The sequence below is a fragment of the Oncorhynchus masou genome, chromosome 18 (genome assembly GCF_036934945.1).
Source record: "Oncorhynchus masou masou isolate Uvic2021 chromosome 18, UVic_Omas_1.1, whole genome shotgun sequence".
In the NCBI taxonomy this organism is placed as follows: Eukaryota; Metazoa; Chordata; class Actinopteri; order Salmoniformes; family Salmonidae; genus Oncorhynchus; species Oncorhynchus masou.
In genome coordinates this window covers 28,207,261-28,220,740 of record NC_088229.1, presented here as the reverse complement: position 1 = coordinate 28,220,740, position 13,480 = coordinate 28,207,261, and the positions used below count along the sequence as shown (strand labels likewise).

Here is a 13,480-nt window from a genome sequence, read left to right as displayed (position 1 = left end):
ACGCCTACCCGTCTAGCATCACTACTCTGGACGGTTCTGAATATGTGGATGTTAAGGGAATTTTTATCAATAATGACTAATTATGTATAAATTTCAATCAGGACTGACTAATCATAATACTATTATGCTACTGTATATGTATGCATTTTCTTTTTAATCCTAGTACTGAATATAATGTGTGTAAATATAATCAAGAATTAGAACAATGACTGTCTGTTCCTTGGTAGAAATGAATTAACTATATCGCCAGACTGGCTAGAATGCTTATCTACACAGGCTGGCCTTGGCTCTAGATGATGTGGGAAGGCTTGAGAACTATACAGCCTTTGTACCAATGTCAAGAAGAGACGGAACAGTTAGAAAACGATGACGTCATTTTCAGTTTATAACCTGTGATAATATGTATCACGGGCAGTACTCTCGAGAATAAACGCAGCTGGTTGATTTCAAAGACTGGTCTCTGTCCATTTTATACAAATAAGAGTCTTACAAATTCTTAGGAATTGACAGTGTTTAATTTTAATTGGGTATTAAAACAGAGGAATTTAATTCCTGTAACAGTGGACAACTACAAATACCTAGGTGTCTGGTTAGACTGTAAACTCTCCTTCCAGACACACATTAAGCATCTCTAATCCAAAATTAAATCTAGAATTTTGCTACAAAGCATCCTTCACTCATACAGCCGAACATACCCTCGTAAAACTGACTATCCTACCGATCCTTGACTTTGGTGATGTCATTTACAAAATATCCTCCAACACTCTACCTAGCAAATTGAATGTAGTCTATCACAGTGCCACCCGTTTTGTCACCAAAGCCCCATATACAGTGGGGCAAAAAAGTATTTAGTCAGCCACCAATTGTGCAAGTTCTCCCACTTAAAAAGATGAGAGGCCTGTAATTTTCATCATAGGTACACTTCAGCTATGACAGACAAAATAAGGAAAAAACATTGTAGGATTTTTTATGAATTTATTTGCAAATTATGGTGGAAAATAAGTATTTGGTCACCTACAAACAAGCAAGATTTTTGGCTCTCACAGACCTGTAACTTCTTCTTTAAGAGACTCTGCTGTCCTCCACTCGTTACCTGTATTAATGGCACCTGTTTGAACTTGTTATCAGTATAAAATACACCTGTCCCCAACCTCAAACAGTCACACTCCAAACTCCACTATGGCAAAGACCAAAGAGCTGTCAAAGGACACCAGAAACAAAATTGTAGACCTGCACCAGGCTGGGAAGACTGAATCTGCAATAGGTAAGCAGCTTGGTTTGAAGAAATCAACTATGGGAGCAATTATTAGGAAATGGAAGACATACAAGACTACTGATAATCTCCCTCAATCTGGGGCTCCACCTGCTTAAGCCAGTACATGCCCAGGCCCGTCTGAAGTTTGCTAGAGAGCATTTGGATGATCCAGAAGAAGATTGGGAGAATGTCATATGGTCAGATGAAACCAAAATAGAACTTTTTGGTAAAAACTCAACTCGTCGTGTTTGGAGGACAAAGAATGCTGAGTTGCATCCAAAGAACACCATACCTACTGTGAAGCATGGAGGTGGAAACATCATGCTTTGGGGCTGTTTATCTGCAAAGGGACCAGGACGACTGATCCGTGTAAAGGAAAGAATGAATGGGGCCATGTATCGTGAGATTTTGAGTGAAAACCTCCTTCCATCAGCCAGGCCATTGAAGATGAAACGTGGCTGGGTCTTTCAGCATGACAATGATCCCAAACACACCACCCGGGCAACGAAGGAGTGGCTTCGTAAGAAGCATTTCAAGGTCCTGGAGTGGCCTAGCCAGTCTCCAGATCTCAGCCACATAGAAAATCTTTGGAGGGAGTTGAAAGTCCGTGTTGCCCAGCAACAGCCCCAAAACATCACTGCTCTAGAGGAGATCTGCATGGAGGAATGGGCCAAAATACCAGCAACAGTGTGTGAAAACCTTGTGAAGACTTACAGAAAACGTCTGTCATTGCCAACAAAGGGTATATAACAAAGTATTGAGATAATCTTTTGTTATTGACCAAATACTTATTTTCCACCATAATTTGCAAATAAATTCATTAAAAATCCTACAATGTGATTTTCTGGATTTTGTTTTCTAATTTTGTCTGTCATAGTTAAAGTGTACCTATGATGAAAATTACAGGTCTCTCTCATCTTTTTAAGTGGGAGAACTTGCACAATTGGTGGCTGTCTAAATACTTTTGCCCCACTGTACTATCCACCACTGAGACCTGTATGCTCTTGTTGGGTGGCCCTCGCTTCATATTTGTCGCCAAACCCACTGGCTCCAGGTCATCTGTAAGTCTTTGCTTGGTAAAGCCCCACCTTATCTCAGCTCACTGGTTACCATAGCAGCACCCACCCGTAGCATGTGCTCTAGCAGGTATATTTCACAAGTCACCCCTAAAGCCAACTCCTCCTTTGGCTGCCGTTCCTTCCAGTTCTATACTGCCAATGACTGGAACAAATTGCAAAAATCACTGAAGCTGGAGACTTACATCTCCCGAAATTACTTTAAGCGACAGCTGTCAGAGCAGCTTACCGATCATTGCACCTGTACATAGCCCATCTGTAAATAGCCCACCCAACTACCTCATCCCCATATTGTTGTTTTAGTTCCTTTGCACCCCAGTATCTCTACTTGCACATTCATCTTCTGCACATCTATCACTCCACTGTTTAATTGCTAAATTGAAATTATTTCGCCACTATGGCCTATTTATTGCCTTACCTCATTTGCACACACTGTATATAGAGACTTTTCTATTGTGTTTTTGACTGTACGTTTGTTTATCCCATGTGTAACTGTGTTGCTTGTGTCGCACTGCTTTGCTCCATCTAGGCCAGGTCACAGTTGTAAATGAGAACTTGTTCTCAACTGGCCTACCTGGTTAACTTTATTGGGATAGGGGGCAGTATTTTCACATCCGTATGAAATGCGTGTCCAAAGTAAACTGCCTGCTACCCAGGCCCAGAACCTAAGATATGCATATTATTAGTACATTTGGATAGAAAACCCTCTTAAGTTTCTAAAACTGTTTGAATGATGTCTGTGAGTATAACATAACTTATTTGGCAGGCGAAACCCCGAGGACAAACCATTCAGATTTTTTTTTTTTTTGAGGTCACTTTTTTTGAGGTTCCAGATTTCTAAGGGGCAGGCTTGCAGTTCCTATTGCTTCCACTGGATGTCAAACGTCTTTAGATATTGGTTGAGGTTTTTCCTTTGAGAAAAGAAGAAGTAACACTGTTCAGAATGAAGCTTGAGGGAAGTGTACTCTTTGTTAGAGGCGTGCGACCTGAACAGCACGCTCCACTTTCTTTTTCTCCGGTATGAAACAGTTTATCCCGTCTTAAATTTAATCTATTATTTACGTTAAAAAATACCTAAAGATGTATCAGGAATGTTATTTGAAATGTTTGGAAAAAGATTACAAGTAACTTTTGAGATATTTTGCAGTCATGTCGCGCGTTTTGGAACCGGTGTTTATCAGAATCAAATGCGCCAAATAAATGGACATTTTGGATAGATATCAATGGAATTAATCAAGCAAAATGGCCATTTGTGACGCTTACGGGAAAGTATTGGAGTGCCAAAAGAGGAAGATCTTCAAAGGTAAGGCATGAAATATATCTTTATTTCTACATTTTGTGTCACGCCTGGCGGGTTGAAATATGATCGTCTGTGTTTGTTTGCAGAGGTGCTATACTCAGATAATAGCATATTATGTTTTCGCTGTAAAGCCTTTTTGAAATCTGACATGCTGGCTGGATGCACAACAAGCATAGCTTTAATTTGGTGAATTGTATGTGTGATTTCTTGAAAGTTTAATTTTATAGTAATTTATTTCAATTTGGCGCTCCTCATTTTCACTGGATGTTTGCCAGGTGGGACGCGACCGTCCCACATATCCAAGAAAAGTTCAAAAAAGGTGAATTAAAAAATAAAAATCACCAGGCGAGTCGGTACTGCACAGTGATGTGTGAATTCTCCATCTGCTTACAGCTGGTAGTCAGTGACTTCAGGCAAATTATTTTGTTAAGCAGCATGTGCTAAACAACAACAGTCAGTGCTAAACAACAGTCAGTGCAATAACAAAAGCTTGTTGTTGGATAGAAAATAAATGGACTAAGCTGAAACCTAGTGTCATGCAATGTCATGTAAAAGCTGCCACTTTTCATTTGGAAATGACTATTTGAGGTACAATAGTGTAACTCACCACAGAAGATAGATCCACGTTGAATATGCGGCGATCATTCAAGCTGATTGGCTGAAGCCCTGCAACAGACAGCTGTGCCGACGAACCCCTGTACACGTATCCCAGTAGCCAGTCCCCTCTGACAGGTTGATGGACCAATTAATAAAAACCACAGCACCTTTGTATCATGAATGTGCTCTTTATCAATGAAGAGACTAAATAATTTATATGCATACTTATGCCATTCCTAGTAGATAAAGAATGCATGCATATGAAAATATTTATTACATTTTTCTCATTTTGAAATGGTCATATACATTAATATTTTTAGTTGACAAAGCTCAAATTCAAAACTTGCTGTATACATATTTTGCGTCACCAAGACAACAATCTCACCCCCAAAGGTATGATGGGATGTCTTTCTCACCTGCAGTATCCATTCACTATCTTCCCAGCGACCACCTTGACCATTCTCTCCCAGGCTTGGGCGGTGCCATCTACTGGGGCACCCAATAGGACAACATCCTCCACCACGCCCTCACAATCTGAGACCATGTACAACAGGATAGAAAAAGAGATATTGTTAATTTGAACAGTTCTGTATTGCAGTTGTGTGTGTGTGTGTGTGGAAGCGGTGACATGTATCTGGCAAAAATCTCACAAAAATGAATATTTTGATTAATAGATCATAAGCATACCTAGATGATTATGCAAAATCTCTGAAGGCATTTCAGTTAAATGCAACAATACAATTTGACGATTGTTAGGCTTGTTACACTCTATAGTATGTATAAAGTCAGGCAAGGGTTTAGTGTGCTTGCTGTACCTTGATCTTTGGCAAGTTCCTGAAGGCAGAAGTAGATAACCCTCGCTCCAAGACTGAAGCCAATGAGACTGACAGGACGCTTTCCCTTTAAAAAACACCAATGCTGATTTGTTGACACAACAAACATCATGACACAGGCTTTCAAAATCCAGATAATTGTAAACACATCTACAGCAAAAAATCTTTAAAATCTAACTTTAGTTGTATAAAGATATGTCCATTGTAAAACCTTCAATGTGAATGTTCAAACTCCAATGACAATTACAGCTAGGGCTCAGCGATATGGCATAAAAATCATATCTGGATTTAATTTTAATTTACAGGATTTTCACAATATTTTTACACACTGCATTTCAAACAGTCTGCAATAATCTAATGAATTCAGTGCTTGTGAAATTATACCTAGGATAAATAATCCTTCCACAACCATAAGACCCACTAATAATTTAATTATTTTTATTAAAATGGTTTAAACCAGCATTTTTGCAAAAATCACTGATCTGGCTATGAAAATGCCCTTTTTGTCTCATATTTAACCAGAACCATGCATAATGCAGTCACTAATAACGAATAACTTCTTGTAGCAGGCATTTAAAACAATAACAGGTCTCAAACAATCTCTCAAGCACAAGCCCACGTGCTTGTGAGTAGCCAGCTCATCTTTATATTTCAAGTTAAACCAAATTAGCAATGTTGTCAATATATTTTGTGAGTTTTCATACCCCCCCAGCAACTTGTATTGGTAAGACTCTAGCAACAAATTCAATTACTTTTTCAGGCTGCCTTCAGGGAGTTATGACACCAAAGGTTACTACTGGTTTTGAAAAGTATTCAACAACTTTTCCCACTTTCCCAATTCTGCCACAAATGAGAGCAGGAGAAGCTGTCTGTGCAACAGAAGTCACAGCAACTTCGCACACACAGGTGTAGAAGCACAAGGGATGGGGGTGAAAATCTACGTCGGGGACCGCAGCAAGGCAAATTTGTGCTGTGACGTCGTCACTGAAAAACATAATCTAGCGACAAATCAAGGAGCCAATAGCAGATCTCCCTGAAAAATACCTTTATTTAACTAGGCAAGTCAGTTAAGAATTTTTATTTTATTTACAATGACGGCCTACCCAAGACGACACTGGGCCAATTGTGCACCACCCTGTGGGACTCCCAATCACAGCCAGAGGTGAAACAGCCTGAATTCGAACCAGGTACTGTAGTGACGCCTCTTGCACTGAGATGCAGTGCCTTAAACCGCTGTGCCACTCAGGAGACTAATGCACACTGTTTGCAAGCTAACAAGGTAGAACAGCTGAACTGTTATGAACACACCCCTCTGTCCATCTCCAACTGTTTGAACAGCATGCTAGCCTGTCCACTTTGTTCAAACTGCGCACTCATTTTCCAGAACCAATGTTAATTGATGCTCCTGTTTTAGTAGTGTCTGTTCTGAGTGCAATTTGAAGAGTTGAGACAGAAAAAGGGCATTGTTCGAAAGGTTAAGTTCTTTTAAAGTAAAATCATGTCTCAATGTCTTTCGGTGACCATGTGACCTATTCTGTGTGACCAAACCTCAATTGCAAATAGCAAGTTGAAACCGTTTGTCAGAGAGGAAGAAGTGAGCTCTCTTCTTTGTTGTTGTGAGTGGCAGGGGCTTGGTGTGTGTGTAAATGGGAAGGTGCACAGTCACAGCAGAAGAAGTGAAGGAGACGAGACAAATAGACATGAGAACAAGTGGACATTAACGCTCATACAAAAATTAAATAAAACTCCATTATTGCGATATCAAGATATTTCAAATACATCTCATCATTTTTATTAATTTGATGTATCGCCAAGCCCCAATTACAGCTACAGTGTCTCCGTAATTATTTGGACAGTGAAGCATTTTTCTTCTTTTGGCTCTATACTCCAAAAGTTAGGATTTGAAATCAAACAATGACTATAAGGTTAAAGTGCAGACTGTCAGCTTTAATTTTAGGGTATTTTCATCCATATCAGGTGAAGGATTTAGAAATTACAGCAGTCTTGTACATCAGAAAGTATTGGTACAAATGCACTTGTGTAGTAAAAAGTATATGTTTCCATATTCATAGCATGCAACGACTACATCAAGCCTGTGACTCTTTGTTTTGGTTGTTTCAGATGATTTTGTGCCCAACAGAAAGTAATGGTAAATAATGTACTGTGCCATTTTGGAGTCACTTTTATTTTAAATTTGCAAATAAATTCATTAAAAATCCTACAATGAGATTTTCAGGATTTTCTTTTCTCATTTTGTCTGTCATAGTTGAAGTGTACCTATGATGAAAATTACAGGCCTCTCATCTTTTTAAGTGGGAGAACTTGCACAATTGGTGGCTGACTAAATACTTTTTTGCCCCACTATAGATGCTACCATGATTACAGATAACCCTGAATGAGTCGTGAATAATGATACACAAGTGAATTTGTCCCAATACTTTTGCTCCACTGGGGGGGTCTATGTACAAAAAGTGCTGTAATATCGAAACGGTTCACCCATAATGGGTGTAAAGACCCTCAAATTAAAGGTGACAGCCTGCACTTTAACCTCAGTCATTATTTGATTTCATATCCAAACCTTTGAAGTATAGAGCCAAATAAAGAAAAAAATGCTTCACTGTCCCAATAATTAGAGGGCACTGTAAATCTATATTTCATCCATCCTTAAACGTATTTACTTATGTAATTAACAAGAGATCCCTGTTTCAACGGGATTGAATCCTACTGAGCGGTCATGCTGGTGTGTGGTGGCAGCTGTTGTCAGTAGTGAGAAGCGTACCTGCTGCCTACTCCTCAGCACCTGAGCGAGGTGTTTTCCCACCTCGGCTGAGCGACTAAGACACACAGACCATGGATTGTCTATAACACTGGCCACCGCGAGCAGAGAGGCAGGCCACGTAAGAGCAGTCACAATACCTAGACAGGGACAAGTAGGGGAAAGAGCTTCTCAGTAGTGGAGGGTTACTAGGCTATCTATGAGACTGGAGGACAACACTCAATTTAGGATGCTGGTTGGAATTCAACAATCAAACTTGCTATGTTCATGGAAAAGTTTTACTTTAAACAAAAATGTATTTAGACTTTGTTTCTACAGTGCAGGATTAATTGAGTGAGGGGCATGTTCAAAGTTGGTTGTTGAACTCCTGGGTGAAACCGGAAAGAATTCTCAATGGTGTAGCCTACTACAAAATCCTATTCAACCAAACAAAGGCTCATTTAACTTAGTCACATTGCTTGCATATAAACTCACATGGCCCCTTATTTCCACCCACACAAATATCAAAGGAACCCTCAGGCTTCTTTCTAACAGCTGTTGCCGACGTTCTACCAGACAAGCCTCCGCATCACGACGTGTCATCCCTATTGATGGCATTTTCAGCACAAGATATTGTAACCCATAAAAATATGCCTCCCCTTGACAAGATCAACATAAGGTATCGTCTGTTCAACCAGCTTCTCTGAATGTATCCCTCTATGTCTTCCCTCATTTCAATGCAATATCTGTCTAATTAAATAAATACAAATCTGTACAATTCAGTGGAATTCCACTCTACATTTTTTTTTAAACAACTAGCCAGGGGTGAGGCATGTTCTGATGGGGAGGCGTGGTGTGATTACCCACCTGACAGTACGGTATACTTGAGGGCCTCCTGGGCCACTATGCTGACCAGGCCGTCGAGAAGAGCAGCCATGGTGGAACCCAGGTCCCGAAGGAAACGAGACTCCCACACCAGACAGTACTGCTCCCCGCACGCACCCAGACTGCACCAAGGAGCCTGGAAAGAACCTGAGGGTGGGAGAGGGGACAGGAAGTGGGAGTTCAGCAAAGTGGATACCGGTAAGTGTGCGTCCCATGAAACTATTAGTTGTAATAGTGATAGACACCGATACGGAAAATCTATATCTATACCGATATCATATGGTGTTATGAATAACATTGCAACTTTCTGTTCCGTCAAGATTCTCCTACATTTTGCCTCCATGGGTTTGTAAAGTATGTACAGTAGATGACCTTGGTAGTTTTTAAGTGGCAGTCAGTGTATGTGGACACAGTTTGATGTTAGTATTATTGATGGTAAATTCTAAAGTGAGACTGGTGAGAGGTTATGCTTGCTCACTGTATTTTCCAGTGCACAGCCAGCCGGTCACAGCCACAGTCAGGTGTAGGTGCTTCCCTGAGCTCAGTGGCAGAAACTCAAACTCCTCTATTGCTCCCACCCGCTTATTCATCTTATAGCCTAGCGAGAGACAGAGAAAGAGCGAGTGAGAAAATAAGGTTAATGATCAAAAGAAAGACATTCTGATCTCAAACAAAAAATGTAAAAAGTAGACAAACTATCACCAAAAAAAACCAAGACCAACTATCTTCATACACTGCCAAAGTCCCTTCATCTACCAGTGATCTCACCAGTTAAGCCAGCCCCTGCTGCTCCAAACAGGGAGGCCATGATGGCGATGCCAGTGGCTGAGCCCAGAACAGCCGCCCCTCCTGCCCCTAGTACGGCCGATGCCCCCGCCGCCACCAGTGGCGCCGCCAACCCGCCCGTCACACCTACAGTTAAAGTCGAAAGTTTAAATACACCTTAGCTAAATACATTTAAACTCAGTTTTTCACAATTCCTGACATTTAATCCTAGTAAAAATTCATGGTCTAAGGTCAGTTAGGATTACCACTTTATTTTAAGAATGTGAAATGTCAGAATAATAGTAGAGAATGATTTATTTCAGCTTTGATTTCTTTCATCACATTCCCAGTGGGTCAGAAGTTTACATGCTACCAAATACTAATTGTATTGCCTTTAAAATTGTTTAACGTGGGTCAAACATTTCGTGTAGCCTTCCACAAGCTTCCCACAATAAGTTGGGTGAATTTTGGCCCATTCCTCCTGACAGAGCTGCTGTAACTGAGTAGGATTTGCCTCCTTGCTCACACACACTTTTTTAGTTCCGCTCACAAATTTTCTATAGGATTGAGGTCAGGGCTTTGTGATGTCCACTCCAATACCTTTACTTTGTTGTCCTTAAACCATTTTGACAACTTTGGAAGTATGCTTGGGGTCATTGGCCATTTGGCCATTTGGAAGACCCATTTGCGACCAAGCTTTAACTTCCTGACTGATGTCTTGAGATGTTGCTTCAATATATTCACATCATTTTACTTCCTCATGATGCCATCTATTTTGTGAAGTGCATCAGTCCCTCCTGCAGCAAAGCACCCACACAACATGATACTGCCACCTCCATGCTTCACAGTTGGGATGGTGTTCTTCGGTTTGCAAGCCCCCCCCTTTCTCTCCAAACATAAAGATGGTCATTACAGCCAAACAGTTCTATTTTTGTTTCGTCAGACCAGAGGATATTTCTCCAAAAAGTACGATCTTTGTCCCTATGTGCAGTTGAAAATCGTAGTCTGGCTTTTTTATGGCGTTTTTGGAGCAGTGGCTTCTTCCTTGCTGAGCGGCCTTTCAGGTTATGTCGATATAGGACTCGTTTTACTGTGGATTTAGATACCTGGTTACCCGTTTCCTCCAGCATCTTCACAAGGTCCTTTGCTGTTGTTCTGGGATTGATTTGCACTTTTCGCACCAAAGTACGTTCATCTCTAGGAGACGGAATGTGTCTCCTTCCTGAACGGTATGGCGGCTGCGTGGTGTTTATACTTGCGTACTATTATTTGTACAGATGAACGTGGTACCTACAGGCGTTTGGAAATTGCTCCCAAGGATGAACCAGACTTGTGGAGGTCTACAATTTTGTTTCTGAGGTCTTAGCTGATTTTTGATTTTCCCATGATGTCAAGCAAAGAGGCACTGAGTTTGAAGGTAGGCCTTGAAGTACATCCACAAGTACACCTCCAATTGACTCAAATAATGTCAATTAGCCTATCAGAAACTTCTAAAGCCATGACATCATTTTCTGGAATTTTCCAAGCTGTTTAAAAGCACAGTCAACTTAGTATATGTAAACTTCTGACCCACTGGAATTGTGATACAGTGAATTATAAGTGAAATAATCTGTCTGTAAACAATTGTTGGAAAAATTACTTGTGTCATGCACAAAGTAGATGTCCTAACCGACTTGACAAAACTGTAGTTTATTAACAAGACATTTGTGGAGTTGTTGAAAAAATAGTTTTAATGACTCCAACATAAGTGTATGTAAACTTCTGACTTCAACTGTACATTAAATAATGGCAGAATTTTCCAATGTGGGGGAATTTCTCAATGTTGCCTCTCATACTAGCAATTGGCCCAAGTAAAAGCACTGACCAATCACAGCTCCTCCACCCACAGTGGCCAGGCCAATGAGAAGGTAGCGTCGTAATTTGCGTCCTCTCTCTTTTGTCTGTCGCCGAGATGACTCCTCTCTGAGAGATAAAAGAAAGACAATCTGAATATACAGTGAGATACATAATGTCTATAAACAATATATGTATTGGTGCATTCATATAGGCTTCTCAAAGACAATGTTTACCATGTGAAGGAAGTACTACAGTTTATGGTTACATGTTTCACCACAGGGTCATTCCATACTAAAAGCCAAACCAAGTAGACCATAAAGGATAAACAAACTTACTGTTGTAGTCAGTCCTGAGGCAAAGCAATGACACATAAAAAGAGAGTACACTGAATGTAATTACCCATGCAAAAATCACACTGCCGCCTACATGGTTAAACATTTTATTTAGTTAAACATCTTCATGACGAGGGAAATTCATTTTAATTCATTCTTCTCTCCCTCACTTACGCGGTCTCCACCACTCCCTCTCTCAGTCGTTCGCCCAGCGTCGCCTCAAACTCCTCCAGTTGCTGAGGGGACACTCGCAGTAGACAGCTGACATGGCGAATTAGGACTCGTGATCTGGAGTCATACAGGCCTGTGGACAAAGTATGTTTTGGTCACATTCAGAGACATTGTTAGTACTTTATGAACTTTCCAGTTATGATGAAGGCCAACACTACTAATTAATGTAAGCTACTTACCATCTTTGACGGAAAAAGACACAAGGTCCTGTGAGTGAGAGAGAATGGCACAAGGATCTTGTGAATGATCTTAGAAGTGTCAGTATGCCCAAAGCTTACTTTGTTTTGAAGTGCTGGGCCACAAACATAATAAGTTACATGCAAGTCACTTGTGCAAAAAAGAAAGAGAGAGCATGGTCATATCACCAATACACTGATTAATCATTCCAGCATTTGATTAGATATGTGCAGGGCAGTGACCGAACCCACCTGTGTGATGGGAGTGGCACCTGCAGACAGTAGTGGCTCAGCCTGAAGGATAGAGAGGAAGGTGTCGCTGCCCTCGAATCCCAGGCCTGCCAGAAAGGCCCCCATGACGGGCATCACTGACTCGTCCAGACCCAGCCATTGCACCAGTCCCTCCAGGTACAGCTCCCGGAAACACCTGTACAATGATTAGAGGACAAAAGATTAGGCAAAGCCAGCAAGACGTTCATATTCATATGAACAAATGCATTAAAATAACCTTACAGAAGGACAACCATCTCTGCATTGTTCCCCAATGCTGAAAAGGGCCCATGTGAAACAGTTTGGCAACCCTTGCAGTACAGTACCTGTTCTCAGGTCCAGGAAACAGCTGGCCCAAGGAGACCCCACAGAGCCCAGCGTAGGCAAAGCGCCCTGGTTCAGTCAGCTGCCTGCCAATAACTGCCACAGCGATTGGTTCATCCGGCCTTTCTCGACCGGGCTTCTCCCCCCCTGGATCTGAAGATAACGTTACTGCTATTACACAAGTACAAAATGTATCATATCTTGATAAAGGTTTGATACATCTGACATTTTCAACGATGCTACACTAGAACAGTCAGTGAAAGGTAACAACAAATATACAAAAATGTGCTAGCTAGCTACATGAAAAACAAATATTCTCCTGCATCACGGAGAAACTCACTGAACCCAGGCAAAAATAAGTCCCCCAAAAAATATTTAGCAACTTACTAGCTAGCTACCTCCTTCCATACACTGCCTCAAATGAGTACGTTCGCTAACTAGTTAGACAACAAAAAATAAGTTACGTGTTCTAGTTAGCAATCTATCCAAATAGACTGGGGACTATGATACAAGTTATCTAGCTAACGTGCACTCATTGTTCGAAACAGCTGGCGGATAGATAGCTAACGTTAGCTATGTAACGTTAAGTTAGCTAGCTTACGTTAGCTGGTTTAAGTTAACTAGCTAGACAACCCCACTTTGACACGTAGATGTGTCTTTATAAATGCAAAACATGATCGATTACCTTGAGTCAACACTGGATTAAAACAGTGTTGTTTTGATCTTTCCTCCTCCATTTCACTTTGTTAGCATGATGGCTCAGCTAGGTTGTTATTATCTACTTGTGGTTGAAAGTTCAATGAACTTTATGCAACTTGACCAAAGAGCTGACGCGTCCAAGCAAG

General features: G+C 40.9%; 1 protein-coding gene across 2 annotated transcripts in view; it reads right to left on the bottom strand.

Annotated features, from left to right (window-relative positions):
• Window positions 1-13,480, bottom strand: part of tmco4 (transmembrane and coiled-coil domains 4) — a 17,442-nt gene extending 3,962 nt beyond the window's left edge. The window contains exons 1-13 of one of the 2 annotated variants that reach the window (XM_064922812.1): window positions 13,321-13,480; window positions 12,638-12,788; window positions 12,294-12,468; window positions 12,045-12,072; window positions 11,809-11,938; window positions 11,331-11,428; window positions 9,470-9,613; window positions 9,180-9,299; window positions 8,684-8,848; window positions 7,841-7,977; window positions 5,044-5,128; window positions 4,645-4,762; window positions 4,239-4,356 (exon numbers count right to left, since the gene is read on the bottom strand). In XM_064922812.1, the coding sequence (XP_064778884.1) occupies window positions 4,239-4,356; window positions 4,645-4,762; window positions 5,044-5,128; window positions 7,841-7,977; window positions 8,684-8,848; window positions 9,180-9,299; window positions 9,470-9,613; window positions 11,331-11,428; window positions 11,809-11,938; window positions 12,045-12,072; window positions 12,294-12,468; window positions 12,638-12,788; window positions 13,321-13,372 (1,521 nt within the window). In that variant the 5' untranslated portion in view covers window positions 13,373-13,480. The remainder of the gene's footprint in view (window positions 1-4,238; window positions 4,357-4,644; window positions 4,763-5,043; window positions 5,129-7,840; window positions 7,978-8,683; window positions 8,849-9,179; window positions 9,300-9,469; window positions 9,614-11,330; window positions 11,429-11,808; window positions 11,939-12,044; window positions 12,073-12,293; window positions 12,469-12,637; window positions 12,789-13,320) is intronic. The other variant, XM_064922813.1, reaches the window with a different exon arrangement.